This window comes from Epinephelus lanceolatus, chromosome 11 (assembly GCF_041903045.1).
Source record: "Epinephelus lanceolatus isolate andai-2023 chromosome 11, ASM4190304v1, whole genome shotgun sequence".
Taxonomy (NCBI): Eukaryota; Metazoa; Chordata; class Actinopteri; order Perciformes; family Serranidae; genus Epinephelus; species Epinephelus lanceolatus.
In genome coordinates, this window is record NC_135744.1 from 30034194 (window position 1) to 30057017 (window position 22824).

At 42.5% G+C, this 22824-nt stretch overlaps 1 protein-coding gene across 3 annotated transcripts in view; it reads right to left on the reverse strand.

Annotated features, from left to right (window-relative positions):
- Window positions 1–21037, reverse strand: part of dclk1a (doublecortin-like kinase 1a) — a 67500-nt gene extending 46463 nt beyond the window's left edge. For 2 of the 3 annotated variants that reach the window (XM_033642198.2, XM_078172492.1), the window contains exons 1-3: window positions 20781–21037; window positions 19839–20234; window positions 18349–18698 (exon numbers count right to left, since the gene is read on the reverse strand). In XM_033642198.2, coding sequence (XP_033498089.2) covers window positions 18349–18698; window positions 19839–20199 — 711 coding nt within the window. In that variant the 5' untranslated portion in view covers window positions 20200–20234; window positions 20781–21037. The remainder of the gene's footprint in view (window positions 1–18348; window positions 18699–19838; window positions 20235–20780) is intronic. The other variant, XM_078172491.1, reaches the window with a different exon arrangement.
- Window positions 21038–22824: the final 1787 nt, after the last annotated feature.

The following is a 22824-nucleotide window of genomic DNA, read 5'->3' on the forward strand; positions in this document are numbered from 1 at the left end:
CCCCCACAGACTCCAAATGGGCCGACAGGGAGACAAAAAACAAGTTTAATCTCAGACACAGACTCTCTGTGGAGTATGGATCGTTTTCATTTAACTTTTCAAATCAAGGCACGGTGTGTGTGTGTGTGTGTGTGTGTGTGTGTGTGTCTGCGTACACATCACATGAAAACACGTTTCTGCACAGGCACATATGGATACTTGTGTGTGTGCCTGCGCGTGTGTGTAAGTGATATTACTCCTGTTTCATAACAGAGTGCATATTGCTTTGTTCCATAATATCCCCTGACAGTGTGCTGGTGATTATTTCAGGGCCGAGCGGCTCCACTTCCTAACAAGATGGCTGTGATACCGGTGCCGGTGCTGTTAACATTTCCCCGGTGTGTCAGCACTGATTGGCAGCCCTGGACACTTCTACCTCTAATTGTGCTGGGGTTTTTTTGTTTTTTATTTCACTGTATTTTCACATTATTTACATCTTTATATAAATCTTATATTGCTTGCTGTTGCATTTTTAGTGTCAGTTGTGTCTGCTGAGCACAAGCTGCTCTGCTGCTCTCATATGGAATGAGTTTCAAAGACTTTTTACAATAATATCTTTCTTTTCTTTTAAAGATTTTTAAGCATTATTAATGTGGAATCACTGTTTTGTGTGTGAACTCTGCAACCTTCTGAATTTTTGAAAAAATTTTCTCTTTGAAAAACAAATCTTCATCAGCTTGTGGTCTTAGATATCTATAACTTAATATTTAGAGCTGCCCCTAATATATCATTTCGGTCCAGCTGGCTTTGGAGCATGACCTAAATATATCCCTGCTTCTCACAATTTGAGTTTGGCTTTGTGTGAGATTTGGATTAAACAATAGTCTGAGTAGACCCCTGTCAGATTATCCAAGATGGACAACAAATGCCAAGATTTATGCTGGCACATTTGTGGCAACTGAGGTTCCTTACTCCACCTCCTCTGGGACTGTCCAGTTGTTAAAACGCTCTGGTTACATCCCTTATGTCAGAGTTTTTCAATGTTAATTTCCCAGTCTGTCCTGAAGCATGCCTGCTGGGCCTGAAACCTTACAGTAATACTGGGGGTCACTGTATATTGAGTTGCTTATCTACTAAAAGACAAACTCTTTTAAACTGTACAGAGCGTGCTTCTCTAGAGATTCATGGCGGGAGGACTATGTGGTCTTGCTGAATATTGGATCGAGTAGCCTGTAAAAACACTTTGATAAGGGCTTGTGCAACACATTCTCATCCCAACTCATCAAAAAACCCCACTCTGTCAGTGGATCAAAATGTCAAAACACAATGTGCTAGGCAGCCTCTAGCATCAACTTTTGACACTGTGGGACAGCGTGTCAATTTACGCTTATGACATGCATCTTCACACTTCGCACACTTCTTGGATGAGAGGTGAAACGTCTTCAAGAAACACAAGCAAGTCCAGCTGCCTATGATATTAGCACTTACGATTACCATGACCCGGATGACTGAGAATCTTCACCGACAAGTATGACATGCATCGTGTCTGTTCAACATACACTTCAATTTTCAAAGAACATGTGCAGTTTCTGCTCCTTACATGCATATTATCTTTTTCAAATTAAATGTAATGGTCATGTAATGTCAAGTGACACATGTCCTGTAACATACATCACTACCATAGCATTCTACACATACAGAACAGTTGATTTTAAGATTTATTTTTGGCTTTTTGCCTTCATTTGATAGGACAGTCGGACTGTGAAAAGGGAACAGAGGGGATGATATGAGGCAAGGTGCTGCAGGCGGTGTTAAACCTCAGGGGTGAAAGTCCATCTCTACTCCTGCCTACGGTAGTTGGCAATGGGAACTGCCCATTGGTCTGACAGCCCATTGGTCCGACATCCCATTGTTCCGACCATATTAAACCCATTGTTCCGAAGTCCGTTCCGAAATCATCATGATGCCCTGTGGTTAAGGTCTGGTTAGGTTTAGGCACAAAAACCACTTGGTTAGGGTTAGGAAAAGATCATGGTGTGAGTTAAAATGAAAAAGAAAGTGACAAACACATAAGCTGTGAGCCTGCTCCGCCTCAAGCCTTTCCCAGCTGACCCAGAGCCGGTCACGGCGCACCATCAAGGTAGAAATACGCCCGCCGGGAGCCGTTCAGCACCGCGGACGGTCGGACTAATGGGATGTCAGACCAATGGGCTGTCAGACCAATGACATGGACCCGTTGGCAATGGCGTCGGACACAGCCACCAGCACAGTGTACTTCATAATGATACGAAAGGTGCCTTTGTGCACTGGTGTCTGACGCAGACGTCCACTAACAAAGCAGAGGTATTTCTCAAGGTCGGTTGTTGCCTGCTGTGTCAACAACTGCTGCCAGCTGGTGATCACTGACAAAGCGGTGGTATTTGACAAATTGAGAATAAGAATGAACAGGCCTTGAAGACCACTGGGACATGATGGGGTAGAGGTGAAGGGTAGATCCTTGGGGCTCTGAATGTTTTCTCAAAAGCCCAGACTATATGGCAATCCCTACAGAAATCCAATATAATTCAGTTAATGTTCTTCTGTTGGCCTGATATTCAATTCAGAGCATTAAAGATCACATTGACTTGGCATTGTTGGGGATCCTTGGTTTGCAATGAGGAGCAAGTTATTACAGCATGGATTTAAATGTAGCAGATTTGTCAGCTGTGAACTCTACTCCACCACAGTGTAACAAAAATAGGTTTTAAGATTAGTAATGCTGTTTACACCAAAGTCCTACTCTATCCATGTTATGTAACTTAAAAATAGTACATGTTTTGTCTCTTTTGGAAATTAGTCATGCTTAACATTTGTTGTGTCCTGGTTTCAGACTGATGAAACAATTGGAGAACGTTTACATATAAAATAGTATGCAGGCTCTACAGAGTGTTATTTTTCTTGGCAACTATCAGGTTTTTCCCAAATTGTTCAGAGATTTTAGGCATTCTGTTATCTCAAAGGCTTGAAAAAAAGTGCATTTAGCTGCTGTAAATGGGAAAAAAAGACCAAATTTTTACAATGTCTGGCTCCTCCTTTGGTCCAATGCAGTTTCAAAAAACAAAGGAACACTGATTGAGTATAATGATTTGTTTTAATTATTTCAATTTATCAGTTAACTGTTTATCTATCTATGAAATGTCAGAAAATAGTGAACATCACAGCTTCCCAGAGCCCTGGCTGATGGCTATATTAATCATCAAATGTGTTGCCAGTTATTTCTCAGCTGATTGGACCAACTGATTATTCTGATAATGGTTTTTTAAAAACTCATATTTTATTTAAACATTTCAGGCTATAATGAATCTGTTTTAAGCTCCTATTCTTTTGAAAGTGCCATGATTTTTATTCACAGCGGGATGTGTGTTTGCTGCTCTGACTCAGTCTGACCACATCCTCAGGCCGCGACTGCTGCTGCTGCTGCTGCTGCTGGAGGCAACCAAGAGGAGGCCCTTTGAAGCTGCTCATCCACAGATAGAAACTGTAGCACACCAGAAATGTCTGGTAAACAGTGAGGAAAGAACACACACATGCAAGATGTAATCACAGTGATGAGAACGTGAGCTGGAACAGGGACAGTCTTCATGTAGGGCAGCCTCTGAGGGCACCTTAAAGCTGAGGGTAAACTAATATGGAGCAACACACAAACACATACTGTATAGTGAGAGGGGTGTGAGAAAGTATGGTTGCCATGGTGATAATGCCCTCTAGGTATTGGTGCATGGCTGGTGCGTGCCACTGACTGCACGATGTGCACACTGTGATAGCGAGCTCCATCATTCATATTTTATTCTATGAGCACAATACGCTACAAAACTGTGTCATTCACACAAATCCACACACAGACACATGCAAGTGGCACATGGCCTGCTTAATATTGAAATACAGGTACAATATCTCCGTTCTGAAGAAGAGGAAACTCAGACAGACAGACCAGTGAATGATGGAGAAGGAGAAGGAGCTGGTAAAGGTAAAAAAAAATAATAAAACAGTCAAAGGATGAAGCCAACCAGCCAAATCCCCCGAGTTAGAGAGGAAACAAACAGACAGAGGGAAACAAGCAACAGAGGAGGAGATCTATTCCTGACTGCTGCTCTGAGCCCTTCTCTGAGCCCAATGACAAAACAAGCCGCTTTGATGTCTCTGGTGCTGCGTTCTCACCGAGAACCAGCGCAGTTACACAACATCCACCGCTGCTAAAACAAGGACAGGAAGAAACAAACAGAGAAACGAAGGGAAAAGAGGGACTGAAATAAGATGACGAGAAAAGAGCAGAGGAGTGTGGAAATTGGCAATTTCGTAACCCTGCCATCACCTCACACATCTTTATTAATGTGAGAAATAGGCTCTGAGAGTGGGTCACGATGAACAAGGCGCTTCCCTGCATTAAAACGGATTCATAATCTATTTACTCAGGCATTATTTTAGCTTAGAGCGAAGCAGAATCAAGACGGAGGAGCAAAACAGATGTGTCACATCTTAAATGCCTCACAAACAATCCTCTTCCCTCACTGTCCACTGCCATGACTGACTATCTACAGCATGTTGCTGTACATAACAAAAGGGGAAATGGCGTTTTTGGATATTTAGTTAGTGGCAACATCAGTAAAACATGAATAACACAGAGAGGCTTGTACAAAAATACATTACTGTACAGAGGACCTGTTATAAATGTGAGCATCAGCTTCTCCTGAAAATGTCTCACACAAGTGATGTTTCTCAGTAAACTCATTTATGTTCTCATTACGCCACCTAGTGTAGAGACAGCAAACACATTCAACAGCATCAGTTTCTCTCTCCCCTCTGTTTGTTTTTCTTCTCTTTCCAAGTTTAGTTGAGATTAAATTTGAGTCACATTTATGAAATCAGCTGGTTTTGGGCAAATACGGTGCTGCAAGTGCTATTATTTATAGTGCAACGGTGGATAACAAACTGAGGCAGGCAATCACTGCTGCCACATGGTGGCACTGTTTAATAATGTGAAAAGATTTACAGGCCACACACGACATTCAGCTACAGTACCACCAGAGAAAGCAGGGTCATAGTGAAACTAGATGTCAGTTTCTATGGTGCGAACACAGAAATCACCTGGATCAAACAGACAGAGAGAGACAACCAGTTTTAAATTGAGATAAGTGATGGAGAGAGAGAGCTTCTGACTACATCCACAACTTAAAAGCTCAAATATCAACGTGAAACACACGGGAACTTGAGGAATTTGAGTGAGCCGACAGATTAAAGCATTTTAAATCTGGGTCTCTGTGGAGCAGCAAGTGATTTATAACATCTGAGTGGCTCCTTGTTTGGTTAATGCCATGAGGGATGACTGTGGAGCTGCTGTGCGGAGTTTTAGTCTTGGTGCTCAGGGACATGAGGGGAAATGTGTGGAAGGAGACCAACAGCTGTACCAGTATAAAAACGCACACACACATAATGAACATACACTGTATGGTTAACACACAAACATATTTATCCATACACAATCTCAACTGTTATTTTGTAAGGATATGCACAAATACACAGCTAGACACACACATGCACCCCGTCTGAGCATCGCAGCGGTGCAGAATCTCAGCTTTCTGTGTTCAAACTGTCTGTCTGCTTCTCGCCAGCAGCTCCTGTGAATCAGCTGCCGGGAACAAATGATCAGTGACAACACTGCTCACTCATTTAGATCGGCTATTTCTGTCTCCCTGTCAGACTTCAGGTGTACCTGAGGACTCATCTGTCAGATCCTCGCTTCTTAGTGGGAGTTTCTGACAAGCAGTCAAACAGTTATTTGAAGTGTAAATGTGTGAAGGCACACGCATGTATTTACCTCAAGAAAATAAGCAACAGTTTAGTTAGTTAATCGGAAGAAAATGAATCAACAATTTTAATAATCGTCATTTATCAAGGAAAATTTTGAAATATTTGCTGGTTCCAGATCCTCAGATGTGAGGATTTGCAGCTTGCCTCCATGTTAGATTGAGTATCTTTCAAACAACTGGTTTGAAAATGGACTATTTTCACTATCTGATATTTTATAGACTTAAGACTTTACAGACATTTTTGCAACCCAAGCGGTAAGCTCTAGGGCTGAAAAATGAAGCCAATGTGTAAGTGCCAAAAACTGCAGTTCCTCAAATGGCCACATGAGGCTGGCTCCAAAAAAATAAACATGTTTACAGCCTGGTTCAAAAAACGGTTTTGGTCTCTATGGCTAATTTCAGCATTCATGACAACTGTACAAAGGTGAAATTGTTATATAACTCACCTGTTTAAATTTTATCAAGGCTTAAAGTTACGCATATTTAAAGGTGTAGCTGCTTTGAGTGACAGGCTGTCAGCAGGTCATCACAGCCTATGAGTCAGATCCACCCCTAGTCCCACCACAGCTCCATCCTCTCCTCAAATAAGGCCACGTGGGGTAACTTCTGGCTCCAAAAATCCAAGATGGCGATGGCCAAAATGCCAAACTTGAGGCTTCAGAACAGGAGTCCACAAATCAATAGGTGACGTTATTATCTTTTTACAGCCTGTGGTCACAACCCTGATTACTACACTGGAAAAAAAGTGCTGGTGTGCTTTAATTTAACTGTTCAGTGTGTGTGTGTGTGTGTGTGTGCTCTTCTTAAGCTCGGCCTTTATCTGATAAGACGCAGAGGCATTTCTCTGAGACGGCCACAGAGCCAGGAAGAGAAGAAAAAAAACAAAAGAGAAAGAGACTCAACCACTAATCTCCTGCACCACAATAGACTCACAGTGGTTACACAGAGGACATGGTGAGGTCAACATTATCCTACCCACGGAAAGACCACATTTTGGAGGGACGAGCTGCCGCTGCCAGGGGAGATAAGCTCAGTGGAGCTGTCCACGGTGCTGAATCAACTGCAGCTGGCCGGCAGGGCACGTACTGTAGAGCTGCTCTGAAACACTAACCACAGAGAAACCGAAGAGGCAGTCGGATGGATACTGACAGACAGGCAGACTGACATGGTAACAGATGGGTGTATTGATACAAGACAGACACAGACAGGGTAAAGCATTTGTTGCAAACATGCAGAGCCTCTGGGGTGCAAACATAAAACTGATGGACAGTGTTTTAATATTTGTGCAGCAGTGTGTCAGGGCTGCAACAGATATCATCAGGGTTTCAGAGCTGCACGCAGTGTGTGGCCTTGGGGTGGGACTATAATCAATATAACTGCATGGGTTTGACATTCATTTGCAAAGAGCAGAGAATTTAATGCTTTTATTTTATGTTATACTGTCTTTAAATGACAGTAATCGTACAGAAATTAGCAGTAAAACAGGTCAATACAACTGCATTTAGTAGTCACTGAAGTACTGTATGTTCTGTATGATGATACTGTTTTGTGTTGTATTATTGTGATGATTACAAAAGGCAAATTAATGGCACATGCACACATGAAAGCCCATAGACTATTCTGACCCCAGTACAGCCCTTAAAATATGCTGTCAGCTCCTACTGGAGGCTTTGTGAGGTTACAACCCCTGAAAGCATAAATAAATCCCATGTCACTGTCAGGACCATATAGCGTATTCAAATATCTGCAGGAGATATCCCCATTCTCACTCTCAAAATAAAACTGACAAAATGCATTTCCACGGGAATTTAAATAATCTCCTCTCAAGCAGAGACAGACACACAGAGACACAGCCAGGCAAAGAGCCACAGTGACTGACAAGAAAGGAAGACAGAAATCGATCTGAAACTGGCAATAGGGAAGGATAAAACCATCCGCATCCCCGATGGAGAATTCACACGCCGCATGACCTCCCCGCTGCCTCAATCAGCACGCTGCTCACTGACAACTGACAGAGCGAGGTGATGGGAGAAGACAGGAAGACCCACAAAAAGAGAGAAGTGAGTGAGAGCAGAAAAGTAAGTAAGTAGAGGAAAAGAGAGCAGCGGTGACGTGAGGCCAATTAACTGTGCAGCGGGCTGAGTTGGCACTGGTGTTACTGCGCTCGCCTCAAACCAGCACAGCAGACTGGCTGCTCTGTTGCATAACAACTTATGTAACAGCTTCTGCTCTCCACAGGGGCAGAGCAAACTTTCTTTTGGAGCTGTATCTGTGTTTCTCTCAGAGTGTTGGTGCATTTTCCTGACCTTCATGTGTGTAAAGGGAGCCAATCATGAATAAAAAATCAAAAATTATGCAGCGACGCTCCCATGAGGACATAAATCAGACACAAATCAGACACAACACGGCACCAAATTCAACTTTTCTCCCCAGTTTTTTTTGGGTCTCCTCAGCTTAACCCCACCTCCCTGGTCTCGTCATGCTGTCTTGTTTTTATCCAACTTCTCTCTATCTCTCTCGTCTAACCTCATTCCTTCACTGGTTTCTTTCATCCCCTCTTATTGATCTCTCTCCCCCATTCAGTCTGTTGGCTTTAATCCATTTTTAAGGATGAGTGTGCATGTGTGAGCGTGTGTGCTAAATTAAGGAGCTGAACATGTAAGCACACAGGTTACAAGAGCGAGCACTGACAGAAGCACATAACACTGTGTGAGGAGAAAGCAGGAGGACAGTGGGTGGTTGAGTGGGTGAGTTTGTTTGTATGTTTGCTGCTTAGTTTAGTTAATTGACCTCAAAATAAAAATTAGGGCTGCAACTAATGATCATATTCGTGATCCATTATTCTGCTGATTAGCCTTTAAAAGTCTTGTTTGAGAAACAGTCCAGAACCTAAAGATATTCAATAAGCTATCATGGGAGACTAAGAAATCCAGCAAATAAACACATCTGACAGCTGGAAGACGGACATGTTTGGCTGTTTTGCTTAGAGATATGACTCAAATTAGAGATTGGTGATCAAAATAGTTGCTGGTAAGTTTTCTGATTATTGACAAATTGATTAATGAAGTAATAACTTCCGCTCTTACAGCATTGTAAGAAAGGCTAACCCCAAAATATGGCGACTCCTTATACCATGGACAGGAGGAAAAGTATCTGTAAAAAACTCCCTGCTTTAACTGCAATACTAGAGGGACGGGAAAACGTGTTTAAATAAATCAAACTGTTCTGATTGTGCAAAACATGTACTGTAATTTCGAAAACTAACAAATACAAAAAAATAAAAATAAAATAAATCCAAAAATAAAATAAAGTAAATAAAACAAAATAAAATAAAGTAAATAAAACAAAATAAAATAAAATGAAATAAAATAAAGTAAAATAATGTAACGTAAATAAAATAAAGTAAAATAAATACAATTTAAAAAATAAAATAAAGTAAATAAAATAAAATAAAATAGAATAAAGTAAAGTAAAATAAATAAAATTAAAAAAATAAAGTAAAGTAAATAAAATGAAATGAAATAAAGTAAAGTAAAATAAATAAAATAAAATTATTTTATTTATATAGCATTTCTTAAGTATAAAATGCCAATAAGAAAAAAAAAGTACAATACCAAGGACACTTAAAAAAATCAGTCAATCAAACATGCAGACTAAACTCAGTTGATCTTTGTGGTTAATATCAATATATTTAGGGTGCTGATGCAATGTTTATAGAAGTTGCAACCCTACAGATGCCACAAAAATGGCACAGTTTAATAATTCTGCTATGTACTTTATGAAAGTAGGACATTACAGTGCATTAACTTCTAAGATGGTGCAACATTCAAGGCATTTGTTCACAAGGCACGACACTTACACCTTCCAACTGGCTCGGAGAAGCTTTGCACCTTCTAATATTTACAAGCTAGGTTCTCACTGTGCCTCCCACAGCGAGTCATGATCACACAAAACCTGTGAGGGTCAAATCGGTCCCGCTCTTTGAGCAACTAAAAGCACGAAGCTGGGACACAATCTTTTTAAATGCAGATTGGGTTGAGAGAGATTAGAGAGCGAGTGAGTCAGGAAGTGCATGAGTCAGACAGTGTGTGTGATGAAGTTGTGGTGTGACTCGGTTCCCAACAGTCTGCCAGTGTTGGAAACGTCTGCCATCGATCCTAATTTGGCAGCGGGTCCTCTGACTACAGACAGCCCTCCAATCTGCAACAGTCGCTCTCTGCTGGTAAACAGAGACACACAAGCTAGCTGACTGACTGAGGCAGAGACACACAGAAAGACCAATCAACCAACAACATGTCCTGAATTCACTGTTTACACACAAAAACAACTGTTTAAGCTTAAGATTTCTGCTCGTTTATTATCATGCATCTACAGTGTAGTAGCAAATACACTATAAACTAGATGCATGACACACATTCACACACTCCCCCTCACACACACACACACACACACACCATGCTGTGCTGAGTAGCTGTGACTCAGCAAATCAGCAAGAGCAGATGGACTTTGCTTCCCACAATCCTCCTCTGCAGGACAAAATGTGACATCATCAACACACAATCTATCAAATAAAGATTAAAAAACAGTTTTTTGTCTTTGTATATGAGCAGATCACATGCCATGTGCTTCATAATACGCAATGTTTTTTTAAGTGACGTTGCTGTGGCACCCTCTCTACAGTCCCTGCAGAGCTGGTTGCAGGCCAGCGAGGAGAAACGGACGACAGGGAGAGAACAAAACTGGGGAAAAAGTGAGGGACAAAGTAAGAAAGTGAAAAGGAGACGAAAAATGAAGGTGGGATGGTGTGACGCAGGGACACAGGGAGACAGAGAAGGGGGAAGAGAGAGGGAGAGACAGAGAGTGAGGAAGAGAGGGCGATGCCATATGTTGCAGCTCTAGGATTTGGGGGTGCATGCCGAGTGTGCTAATTAAATGAGGACTAAATAGCCGTAAAACAATGGCACGTTGACAGCAAGAGACAGATACACTAAGAAAAATGAAGGCAAGAAAGGTGAGAGAGAGAAATCAGATGAAGCATGGACAACTGAGGGTAATGATGAGGGCAAATCTGTTGATAGGAGGGAAACTAAACATTATATAAGAAGAGAAATAATGACGCAGATGGAGAGAGGAGCAGAGACAGTAATGGGTGGAGCAAAAACGAAAAGAAAGCGGGAGACAGAGAGAAGGAGGCTGCAGAGAAAACAGAAGATAAAAGGATATTAAAAGCTCTTCAGCCTTGCCAACAAGGAGAAGAACAGGCCAACAATGCGGTTTGAGAAGTGAGAGCTGCACTGCAGATAGTGAACAAGTGGATCGTCTACACTCTCCTCCTACATATAACCTCGTTTTAACATGCGTCACTTAATTAGTGCCAAAACATGCCACAGTATTGTGGGTGCCATATTTAAAAGGGGTGGATGGAAAAGTAATAATGCTTCATAGAAAAGGGTATGAAGTCAGAAGTAACTTGTTTACAATTAGGAACGTGCTACAGAAACTGATCATGTCAAGTTAGAGGCATGTGGCAACATATGCAATGGCAGTACGCACTTCAGTGTGTGAGACAACAAGCAGATCCAACAAAAGATTAAAAAAAAAAAAAGTTAAAGTATTTAATATGCTGAGATGAGAAGTCTCAAAACTCCTGTCAACATCCTTTAAAAAAATGTCCAGGCCATATCTTATCATATCAGGCTAACATGCTAACAACAGCAATGCTCACGTGCTCACGTGCAAAATATCTCCATACTGCTCGTCTGTAGTGATATTTTGTGGTTTCAATTATGTGTTCTTGGATGTTTTAATCTGGGGCGCCGTCAGCCATTAGGTGTGCAGTTGTGCTGCTACCCACTCCCCCCTCGGATCTCCACAAGTGCTGTGAGGACTCTAAAACTTCACCAGAATCTCCCTCGACATATGGGTCAGTAGATAATGGCTGAATTTTCATTTTTGGGTGCACTATCCCTTTAAAAAGGTATAATCAGCATCTTAGTACTAAACACAAAGCACAGATGGCTGATGGAAATGTCATTAGTTTTGCAGATTTTTGGTCATAAACCAAAGAAAATAGGCTTTATCCAATAATTGTTAAGATATTTCACTGCAAGCCAAATAAGTTTCTGTGCTGGTGGCACTAGAAGAAAAGTCATATGATCACAAAAGCCTGTAGAATTCATCCTCTGGGGATGATAAATATCTGTGCAAAATTTCATGCCAATCCATTCCATAGTTTTTGAGATATTTCAGTCTGGTCCTAAGAAGTGGACCGACCGACCAACCAACCCACAGAATGACAGACAGACCAACACTGCCATGTCCAGAGTCACACAGCTAGTATGGCTAAAAACTACAACAGCAGTCACAGCAGGATTTGATGCATACAGCATCTGACAGCGTCTGAGTTACCTGACATGACACCTACTGTCAGACGTCCCACCTTTGTAGCACTGATCCCAATGATAATTTAGTTACTTTAAAGTTCACCCAAGTTACAAAAACACACACAAAAAAAGTCATGTCTCCAAAAACTGAATCTTGGGTACTCCAGGTAAACTGTGGATGGCTTCAAGTGCCCACGACATAGTACCCAGAAACAGTTCCAATGGAAACTGCTCACAAAGTTTGAGAAGGTAACCCAGATGATGAGTTTGAGACTACTGGGCTGCAATATGGAAATTGCATGATCCAGTGTTTTAGAGTTTGAACCATACTGGAAATAAAAGGTCAGGGTATCTTATAACCTGACGTGCCAGATGGCTTGTTACACAGAAACATCCCTGAAGCCGTCACTGGAAACTGTTTGAAAAAGGGCAGACGCTTTCAAAAAATACTTGGCAGGTGGTGTTCCAGTCAGGACAAGAGCGAAAATACCTTTTACATCCAGAAAAGCCTTCAGTAACATTCTCTGCTCTTCTTTCAAAGAAGAAATACTCTCCCCTTATGATAGAACTGATGCCATTGCAACATCTACGCTAACCTCTTCAGGAGCCGCCATTGTTGTTGTGAACAAACAGTCGCTTCTTTGTGGCATCACACACACAAAAAACACACCTGTAGCTGCAAGTAGCTCCTCACAGGAGGCGGACTGGCCAATGTGTTACTTAAAACCTGACATTTTCGTGTGATCCTGCAAGAGTTCAGCTGATGTGCCTGGTAAGGTGTCTAAACCTCTGCTGCTTAAATTTTGACCATCCTGTCTAGTGAGTCGCCTAACTTTATGGTAGTGCAATACTAAATCACCATTGAAATGTGGTGTCTAAGATAAAATCTTGGGCATTTGGATGAATAAAGTGTTTTGAATAAGCTCTGTGTTTTTAGTATGGGCGGTCAACGTGGGAATCGTATCTTTTGTCCATGCTAAACGCACTGAGATACAATAACAGAGCTCATTAATGAGATACTCAAAAACAGAATGCAACCAACCTTAGAGAAGACTAAGTGGCCTCACTTCATGCACTGGTTGATAATCGCCTACAGTTAATGGCTACTGATGCATGAGCAGAAATCTAGATGAGTCCATTAAAAAGAGTGTGTGTCACTATCCGTGCCTAAGTGTGCGTGAGCCTCGAAAGGCTCAAGGCTGGCAGCTGGGGTTCAACATAGTGTCTGTGTGTGCGTGTCTGTGTCTGTGTGTGTAAACAGAGCTTACATGTATTAATAGGCCAGCCATGTCCGTGCTCTAAGCCACTTACGGGTCGTCTATCTTCTTCATCAGACCAATCCAGCCGCACCATCACACCGTGCTACTGTATGACATCACAGCAGGTTGGACGGTTTCTAGGCAACTAGATCAAATCATCATAGAAACCGGCCAAGGTGAAGAGCTTGCAGAGAAATATGAAGTTGTGGCAACCCCAAAGGAGAGGGGACGGAGCTAAAAATACCACCTATCTGTGAGACCTGAGACAGTGAGAGAATCAATATGGCAGTGGGGGTAGAACTTGATATATTCTTTCTCACTCAGCCGTTCATGTTACAGACAGAAATACGATATCCAAAATGATCACAGTATAGTAAGATCTCAGTGGGCTAAGTAGGCAGACGAGTATGTGCCACATATCAGATGCTCAAAGAGACTCGTTCACAGCCTGTCATATGTCGTCTCCTCTCTATCCCCATCTCGTTATCATTATCAGTTCTCGCAGAATGCTGCCAAATAGGAAATTCTAACAAACAACAAAGTCTTTTTATAGCAAACATGCGGGGGAATACACCGGGGATTGTTCGGTTCTGACTGAAATTTGCTTATAGCAACGATCAAGTGCCAAAAGGTATCGTACAATGCCTGATATGACTTGGAGTACAAATTCTAGGGCTGTCCTGAATGCCATTTTTGTGGCTTCAAATCTTCAGTGAGAACTGACCTTTCGCTAAGCCCCGCCCCTATGTGATGGTCCAACAAGCTGTCAGAGAAAGCATGGAGCCCACACTGTAACTAACTGCACTCCCTAAAGAAATATTATCATATTTTTGGAAAAATGAAACAGTGATTCTAGAGAGAAGCAGACAGAGGGGTCTACAGTCTGTGTTTGAAGGATATATCTAGGATGTCAAACTGACTCAGCAGCAACAACAGGTTAAAAAGACAAAGATAGTTAGAAGCTAAAGCTGAACTATAAGCTACAGATCACAGTGTAAAAGTGAACCACCACATCACTGCTGATCACCACAGAAGACAAAGAATATAAAGGGAAATTTTGCCGATATTGAACCAGCTGTGTGGCATCGCAGTGTGTGCAGATGAACAGCGTTTGGCTTTGCCCCCGTGCTGCTGCCAGCACCCAGATCTCTGCCGCCAAACGGGCAGGGATCTCAGGGGGAAGTCAAAAATTGTTCATCTGTGCACACTGCGATGACACACAGCTGGTTGAATATCTGCAAAGTTTCCCTGCTTCCCTTCACTGGTTCCTGTACAGCAGGGTCTGCCTTTTTTTCACTGTTATAATCATTACAAAGCAAAAGCAGCATGTGTATACATTCAGTAGGCTATATCTTCAGTAGCTAGCTAGCTAACCCTACACTTTTCAGGGTTTGATTTTGGTTTTGGAACAGGGAAGAAACGTATATCTTTTTCCAACCTCTCCAGGTAACGAGTATCATTATTACACGACAACAGCTTGAAATCCACAAAACCAGCCTGAAAATGAAGGAAATCTGACATTATGATTGGCCAGTTTGCATCCAGGGACGGGACTTAGTGATGGGTCAGTTGCCTACGAATAATCAAAGCTTCACCGAGGGGATATGACAAAGCTTTACTTTACTCAAACTAGCGGTCATTATATATACACTTTGCTATTATTATAATTATGAGTCTCAGAAGTGATTAGAACTTCTAGGATTTTTTGGGTAATGTACATATAATTCAAAGAAACAAACAAGATACGCAGCATTTGAATACTGATTTGGACATCAATTACCATGGCAAAGGTAGAAGCTTCAAAGCATTTGAGACAGCACTACTAATTTCCATATGTGTAATATAAAATTTTGCCAGTTGTATTCTGTATTTAATTTGGGTAAAGTTCTTGTATGGCTGCTTGTGATTAGACAGCATTTAATATTTGAGAAGTTTGGGTCGCTTTGTTAAGAAAAGCAAAAAGGTTTGGCAGAAATGTACCCCTCAAAGCAAGGTACCGAAACTGAAACACAGTTATCTTTGTGACAATAGTACAATGTACACTCATGTAGATATACAGTATACACATATACACACACATACAGTAAGTAAAGAGGAATAATAAGAGGACTGATAGCAGCAACCGCAGCTGAAAACACTCTCAGTTGAACTCTTAGCCAGACTTCAAATACCAAAAACATAATGCATTATTCATTTCAGCACACTTGGCTGCAGTATTTTAACTCTAACTTGTGATTTATTTATTTTTAGTTTAAAAGATATTATGTTAAAATAATCCATGTTTGGCAGGCTGTTGCTATCCTTGAGAAAGAGAAGAAGAATAGGGTTTTGTGAATGTACATATACATTGTGGCCCACTGTCTCTGACCTCATTAGGGGGGTTAATGAAAGCAAGGAGGCTGAGCTCCGGTGCTCAGATGCTCACTCTCTATAGGCCCTGTGACTCTGCTGGGACCCAACGTAACTAGCAGCCAGGCCCAGAAACCTACTTCTGCCGTAGGCTCAATGACTGACACAGCTCAGCTGACGGCAGCAGCCCACACACATAAAACCATGTACGCACACACACATGCACCAGTGCACACAAAGACACACACATACTCTACTTAACCCTTAAAGTAACCTTACCCTGGTACACACTCAGGTAATTACCTTTAGCGCATTCTTGATATCCAATAGGTATATTCAAGTGTCATTAACATATAGTTGTCTCTCTATTCATCCCTCCTGCCTCTTGTACATGTCTTATTGTTAGGATTTTTTCATTCAGATGAATATCTAGACACAGTTTATGTAACTGAGGTGGTATCAGGGTTTGTGCTCTCTTATACTAAGCCTGATTCTTTCACTTTAATGCTCAAGTTAACATGGATTACCCACATTTCATAGGGGGTTTATATTTGCTACAAGCTTATGTAGTGTTTGTAGAGACCTTTCACCTTTTCAGAAACAGCAGGCTGTTCAGGTCTTGTCAGGATTTCCTCTCATGCACGAAACACACATGGGCAGTACTTACTAACTGCTTTCAAATCTGATCTTCATCATTAATTCCCATCTTTCTTTCGAGTCCCTCATTTTCCACGTTTCTGTTTTCATAATAACATAATCGCAAACTCTCCCACACGCATTAACCCACGCACGTATAAACAAAAAAAACAGAAAAGCAGTTGGATGTGCACTCAGCCCAACCCAGCCAATTTGGCAGTGAGCGTGTTACCATGCCTACAGGCCCAATCAATACCATGTCTAAAAATAGCAAAACCATAATAGTCTTACTTCCAATCGCAGAGGGGTGAACTGGCCGAGAGCAGCATTTATTGTGTAATCTCCAAGATAATCGTAACCAATGGCGACCACAGAGTTAGTGGGCATTGTGCAAAAGCGTGAGTTTAATCCCCAACAGGAGGTTTCTCAAGGAAAAACCTGATCCTGGGATTTTATTGGCTGGTGCTGGGGATCTGACAGCAGGTCAGGTCAGGAAATCTGGAATGACTTCCTAATGGGTTAACAGTGGATGATTAAATAGACTGCATGGCTTCTGAGGCAGGACGACATGCCGGTGCCAGCACATACAGATTAATGTTTAGGAGTGGGATAAATGCTAACGCAGAGTACTAAGACGGCAATTAAGAATGGAAAGCTCATGGGGCAAAGAGCATATTCATGAGGATGAGTCACAAATTGGCCATTTAGGAGATGATTACCACTGTGCGACACAAAATGGCAGGACGCCCTCGACGTCAAACGCAATCTGTTTCAAAATAATGGCGTCGTTCTGATGCTGCTGCCAAGGGAGAAGTGGTTCTGTGTCGCTACATTCAATAACTTGGAGCTACAATGTGACCTAGTGAGAGGCAGAGAGAGTGGAGCAGACAGACAGACCGATAGAAGAATGATGATGGGGGATGGCATGAGAGATGAAGAGGTGACATGAAGGCAAACAGGAAGAGACAAGAGAGCTACAGCGTGTCACAAATATAACCTGAAACCCTGACATGCTGGCAGAGACGCCGCCTTCCTCTCCGTGTCTTCCCCTCTTTGACAAATGCACACAAACATGGACATGCGCCAGCACAGAGTGTGTGTTTGACCTCATTCAACTGCAGCGCAGGCCAAGTTCAAAGCCATTTCCACATCCATTTTAGTGCTGTAGTGGAGAATATGGATTTGTGCATATGTATGTGCGTGTACAGTAGTGTGCTGTTCTTTTTATAGCGTCTCCCTCCACAGCTGAGAGAGGGAGCAGAATAGGTGGGTGGACCTTCAAGGGGCCGTGACTCTGATTTATCTCTATGTTCGGAGGCAAAGCTCTGGCACACATCACCGTAGCGTGGGTGAGAACCCAGACTCCATTCATAGATTTCTTTCATCTCTACCTTCTCTCAACCCCTTTTCGGTCTCTGTGTCAGTCGTTTTCACCACAGCTCGGGCTGCGAACAGGGACACAAACATGTCTTCATTCATAAATGCCTCATGGAGCACGGTCATGAAATATTTAGCCATTTTGATTCTCCTATCAGCCTGTTGATCTCTACTTCCCCTCTTCAAGCGACACCGCCACCCTCATGAAAGAAGAATGGCTGTTAGTCACATGAAACCATATCCAAAACAGCGATACAAAAACTCTCTCTTATCTCAGTGTCGGCCTGTTTCCCACAATGGAACCACTCATCATGTGTGACACTTGCAACAAAACATCAGCTCCAACTGATTGTATCACCAGAGACCTCATTCAGACAGGAAGCTTTAGAGACACTTAGAAACATTGCTACCTTGAATGAAGATGAACAATCAGCAATACCAGCCAGAGACATGATACAACAAAAAGTATTAGCGTTGCCCTCCACAACTCTAACAATGCTTTGACCAAAGATTTCTCACCAGTTTGCCCTCCAGCGTGTAGATCTTCTTCACCACCCCCGAGTCAAGCTTGATGGCATCGGTGATGTCGGTCAGGACTTGTTCGTAGGAATGGGCCGTCTTCTTGTTCAGCAGGATCCTCACAGCTTTGCGGGGCTTCACTCCACTCCGCACCACCGTCACAAGCTTCGGACGTATGAAGTCCTTGGTTTCGCGGCTCTCGGGGGCACTGGCCTTGGCGCTGCCCAGGGAGGGAGGCCCGCGAGAGGATGCAGCTGAGGCCTTGACGTTCACCGACCAGTTGGGGTTCACGTTTTTTGTGTAATCCAACTTTTTGTAAGCTTCGATGGAGCTGCATACGTAGCTGTCACCTATTGGGGAGAAAGCAAAGTGAGATTAGGCCTACTTACAGAAACATGGAAAGAAATGTGATGAGCTTCAGAAATCTTCATCAAGACAGCAAAAATGGTGAAGAATATGACTGAGTACAGAAGAAAGGTTAAGACAGGAAGGACTCAGATACAGTAGCATAGCACTTTGCCCTATGCAACATCTCTATTAGCCTATATTAGCAGCAGGCAGCACAATGCATCAATACAGAGATTAAATCATAAAAATATACAGCTTTCCTCCATACTTATCATAGGCTACATATAGGCCTATATTGTGATACCCTATATGAACCAAAGACAACATCCAGTAGCTCTTCCCATGTGTCTTCTTAGATAGTAAAACAGATCAAGAGAGAGCTAATCTGAGCCGAAACATATGTCTGTATCACCATATGGCCATGAAATGAGCGATATAATCCTCATAATAATAATCTGCAGTGTGCTTAGACAGTTTTATGAAGCTGTGCCCATAAAATATTATCTGAATTTAAACCTGGCCGTAAATAACGGTTCACGTCACATTTTTAAATAGGATTGTTACTTTATGCAACAAAGAGGAGAGCAGGTAAAGATCACGGCACATGTCAGCTGACAGGTCAGGCAGTGTTTGCTCTTTAAGGGAGAGGAAGAGATGTACAGGCAGGCATTATTAAGGATGCTGATAAGGTTATGAGTCCAGGACTATCTGTGTGTGGGTTTTTTTTATGACTGCTTTATTGTTGGTTCTGCAGATTCATATGTACTTTGATAGTATACTTGAGTTTGATTATGATAATGAATATATTTCTTTGGTTTATTTTAGTAAAGAAGCAGTCCCAACAATTTTTAGGTGGTTTGTTTGTTTGTTTGTTTGTTTGTTTTGCCTGTTTCATTGTTGGTTCTGCAGATAAATATATACTTTGATTGTATACTCAAGTTTGATTATGATAATGACTATATCTCTACTGGGTATTTTAGTAAAGAAGCACCCCCAACTATTTTAGGTTACTCTCTTAGGGGGGAAGGGGGGGCAGGGTCCCCAAATAGTCAGCACCGGCCCTGGTCCAGGTGCATGAGAGGACACAAACCTGCAAATGTCTTCCCCCAGGCTGTAATGCTGTGTAGGCTACCCATACCCACCTTCTACCAGCTGATCGATGGTGGTTATCTTCTTGCTGCCATCCAGGGTGTAGATGGTCCGGACGCCCTGCGGCAGGTTGACGTTGTCGGACAGGGAGCGGGTCAGGTCCGCCAGCAGGGCGTCAAAGGTCCGGAACCTGTCTGTGGAGATGGCGTACACTATCCCGTTGAAGTACCGGTCTCCGTTGCGGTAGAAGCGGACCTTCTTGGCTCTCTTCTCCGCGGTCAGAGTCTTCAGGGTCCGGGTCCGGTACAGGCTGCAGTGGGCGCTGTGCGTGGGACTCAGCACCCCGTTCATCCTCGCACTGGACCGGCTGTTCCTCTGACCTTTGTCCCGCTCGTCGAAATGCTCCATCTCCATCTCGCTGCCGAGGCTCACAAGTACGGCCGTACTGTCTGGGGGGATGAAAAACAGGAGGAGGGGGACAACAATAACAATAAGGCTGCGGTGGAAAGTTTTCTCAAGTAAACAAAAACAAGCGGCGCGAGGAAACCGAGGAGAGGTTTGGACTGCCGGTAAAGTAGCCAGCCGGTGTCCGGTGCTGGTGCTCTGTCTGAAAATAACTCCCTAATGACAGATTAAGTGCTGTTAAGCCGAGCAGCGGACAACATGCCTCATGACGACTGTCTGTCAGAGTGCGCCTGAGTTGCTCTGAGGCGCAGATGGATGGAGGGAGAGCGCAGTCACGAATCAATAATAGTCTATTAATTTTCCTCTTTATAAATATTCACAAGCTCCGCGCACAACCGGACCATCAGCAGCCTCCACCGGGAGCTGCCTTACATACAACTGCGACCCATCAACAGCCACTAACATACATATTTCACTTTATAGACTGGAGATCAAAATGCGTAAAAGGTTAATAGAAATGTTTAAGACAATGCTGCACATATGAAAGAGTTACTCACTTCATATCAGTTGACAAATATGACGTTGCTTACCTACGTGAGCAATTAACGCCTCTGTGACGGTCACCTCCAGTATGACTGATGGTTTATTTCCCAGTACAGATGAAATAAGGAGTTCAGAGAGCTGGTCGCTGACACTGGATGCTGGTACCGTGTGATCCTATCCCGGCTGCAGTGCGCTCCTCTGTGCGTCCCTTTGTTGTCCGGTTGAAGTGCCCCACCACCACCAACACCACCACCACCACTAAACACCAGTATGTGTGTATGTGTGTGCGTGGTGAGCGAGAAGCAGAGGCTGTACTGGGAATGAACTAGGCAGCAGCTGCTTCCCCTCCCATTCCTCTCCTTTCACCCACCTCCTCTCTCCTCCTCCACGTCACGTCGTGATTTTCATTCAGCGCCCCCCCTCTCCCTCCCTCCCCACCCCTCATTTAGATGCAAACCCACGCTTCCCACTCGTGCTGGGGATGCTGCTGCTGCTGGTCCTGCACACTACCACCACCCCCAGCCCCTGAAGACACGCGTCGGCTGGGGGGGTCGATCTTCCCTCTGTTATGGCAATTTAAGAGCTTTTACTTAAAAGCCACATCACTCTGGTGCTCAATTAAGAAGAGCAAAAAGCAAAATAATTTTTTTTTCTTTCATTTGTGAACCTTTTAGTGGCAAAAACTACATTTCTGGAACATTATCTGGTCATAATAGTTCCCAGACTCACCAGTCAGACCTTAATTGATCTAGGTAGCCTATTACTTTTCATTTCATCTCACATAAACGCCTCACTGGACAGGTTTGTGAAAGTGAAACAAGCAATGCAGGCTTTATTTTGGCGTGTAAAGGCTAATCACATCTCATTAGAAGCACAGAGCGGCATTAAGTCATTAGAATATTTGCACAAGAGATGTTATGTAACACACTCATGCAGGTGCATTCAGGTCTCAGGGCAGCTAAAACCTCAAATATAAGATTTGGTATCACTTTGTTTGGATAGTCCACCTACAGATAGTTTATACATTAACATTTCAACATCTTATTGGTCGAGATTCCGCTACTCAACAGTCTCACTTTGTCTGTAGATGTTCTTTATGTGACAGTTCAGCACATACTCTCAGAACAACTTTGTTGTACACTGAATTATACACTCAACCCATGCTGTATAGGTTAAATTCAACAAAATTAATTAGATAATATGAAGGTATGTTCATGATATTCATCTACAGACATCTACAGAGTAAAGAAAATTAACTGAATTGTTGAATCTCAACCAACTCGCTGCTGAAATTTTACTATAATCTGTAGGCGGACTATCTAAATAAAGTGTTACATAAGATTCAAACTATGCTGATCCAAATGCAGTGTGACAAGTCTGATTTGTACCCCAATCCCACTTATATATCTCATGTATGAAGACTCCATAGGAATTACATGTCTAAATAATTTCAACATCCTGCCTTGAGTTACACAGGACTCCATAAAGTGACGCGCAGGAAGAGAGATGAGAGCCGGAGAGGACGCGGCTGTCTCATCATCATAAGCGTTTTTCCAATAAAAGCTCTGAAGTTTGTTTGCATGTGATGGCAGGAAATAGTATCCGCGAGCAATGGAAGAGATAAAGACCAGTGACCTACATCCTGGCCTCTAGGGAACACCCAATTCCGCTCCATCACCACTCCCTGATGAACTATATGTGTGTGTGTGTGTGTGTGTGTGTGTGTGTGTGATGTGTAAGTTAAAGCCCAATCTCTTAAAATACTGTCCTGCTATCATTGTATTTATGAGGGTTTAACAGATGAGACATTGTTTTACATGTTGAACATGTCACAGCCTTATTATGTGAAATGTTTTACTTTATTTACATTTATATAATGATTGTGACATTTGTTTAATGCTTGATTTAAAAGGTCGCACATCATAATACCATCCTGTCCCGCTAATCCTTAACTGACATGAGTATATCTGACATTTTAATGGTCAAATAAAGCATGTGACTGCGTCTTTTATGACTGCTCCCGTGCGCAGACCTGCTTGTTTGTATATATGCACATGAATGTATCAGAATATGAGACAGTGACAACAAGAA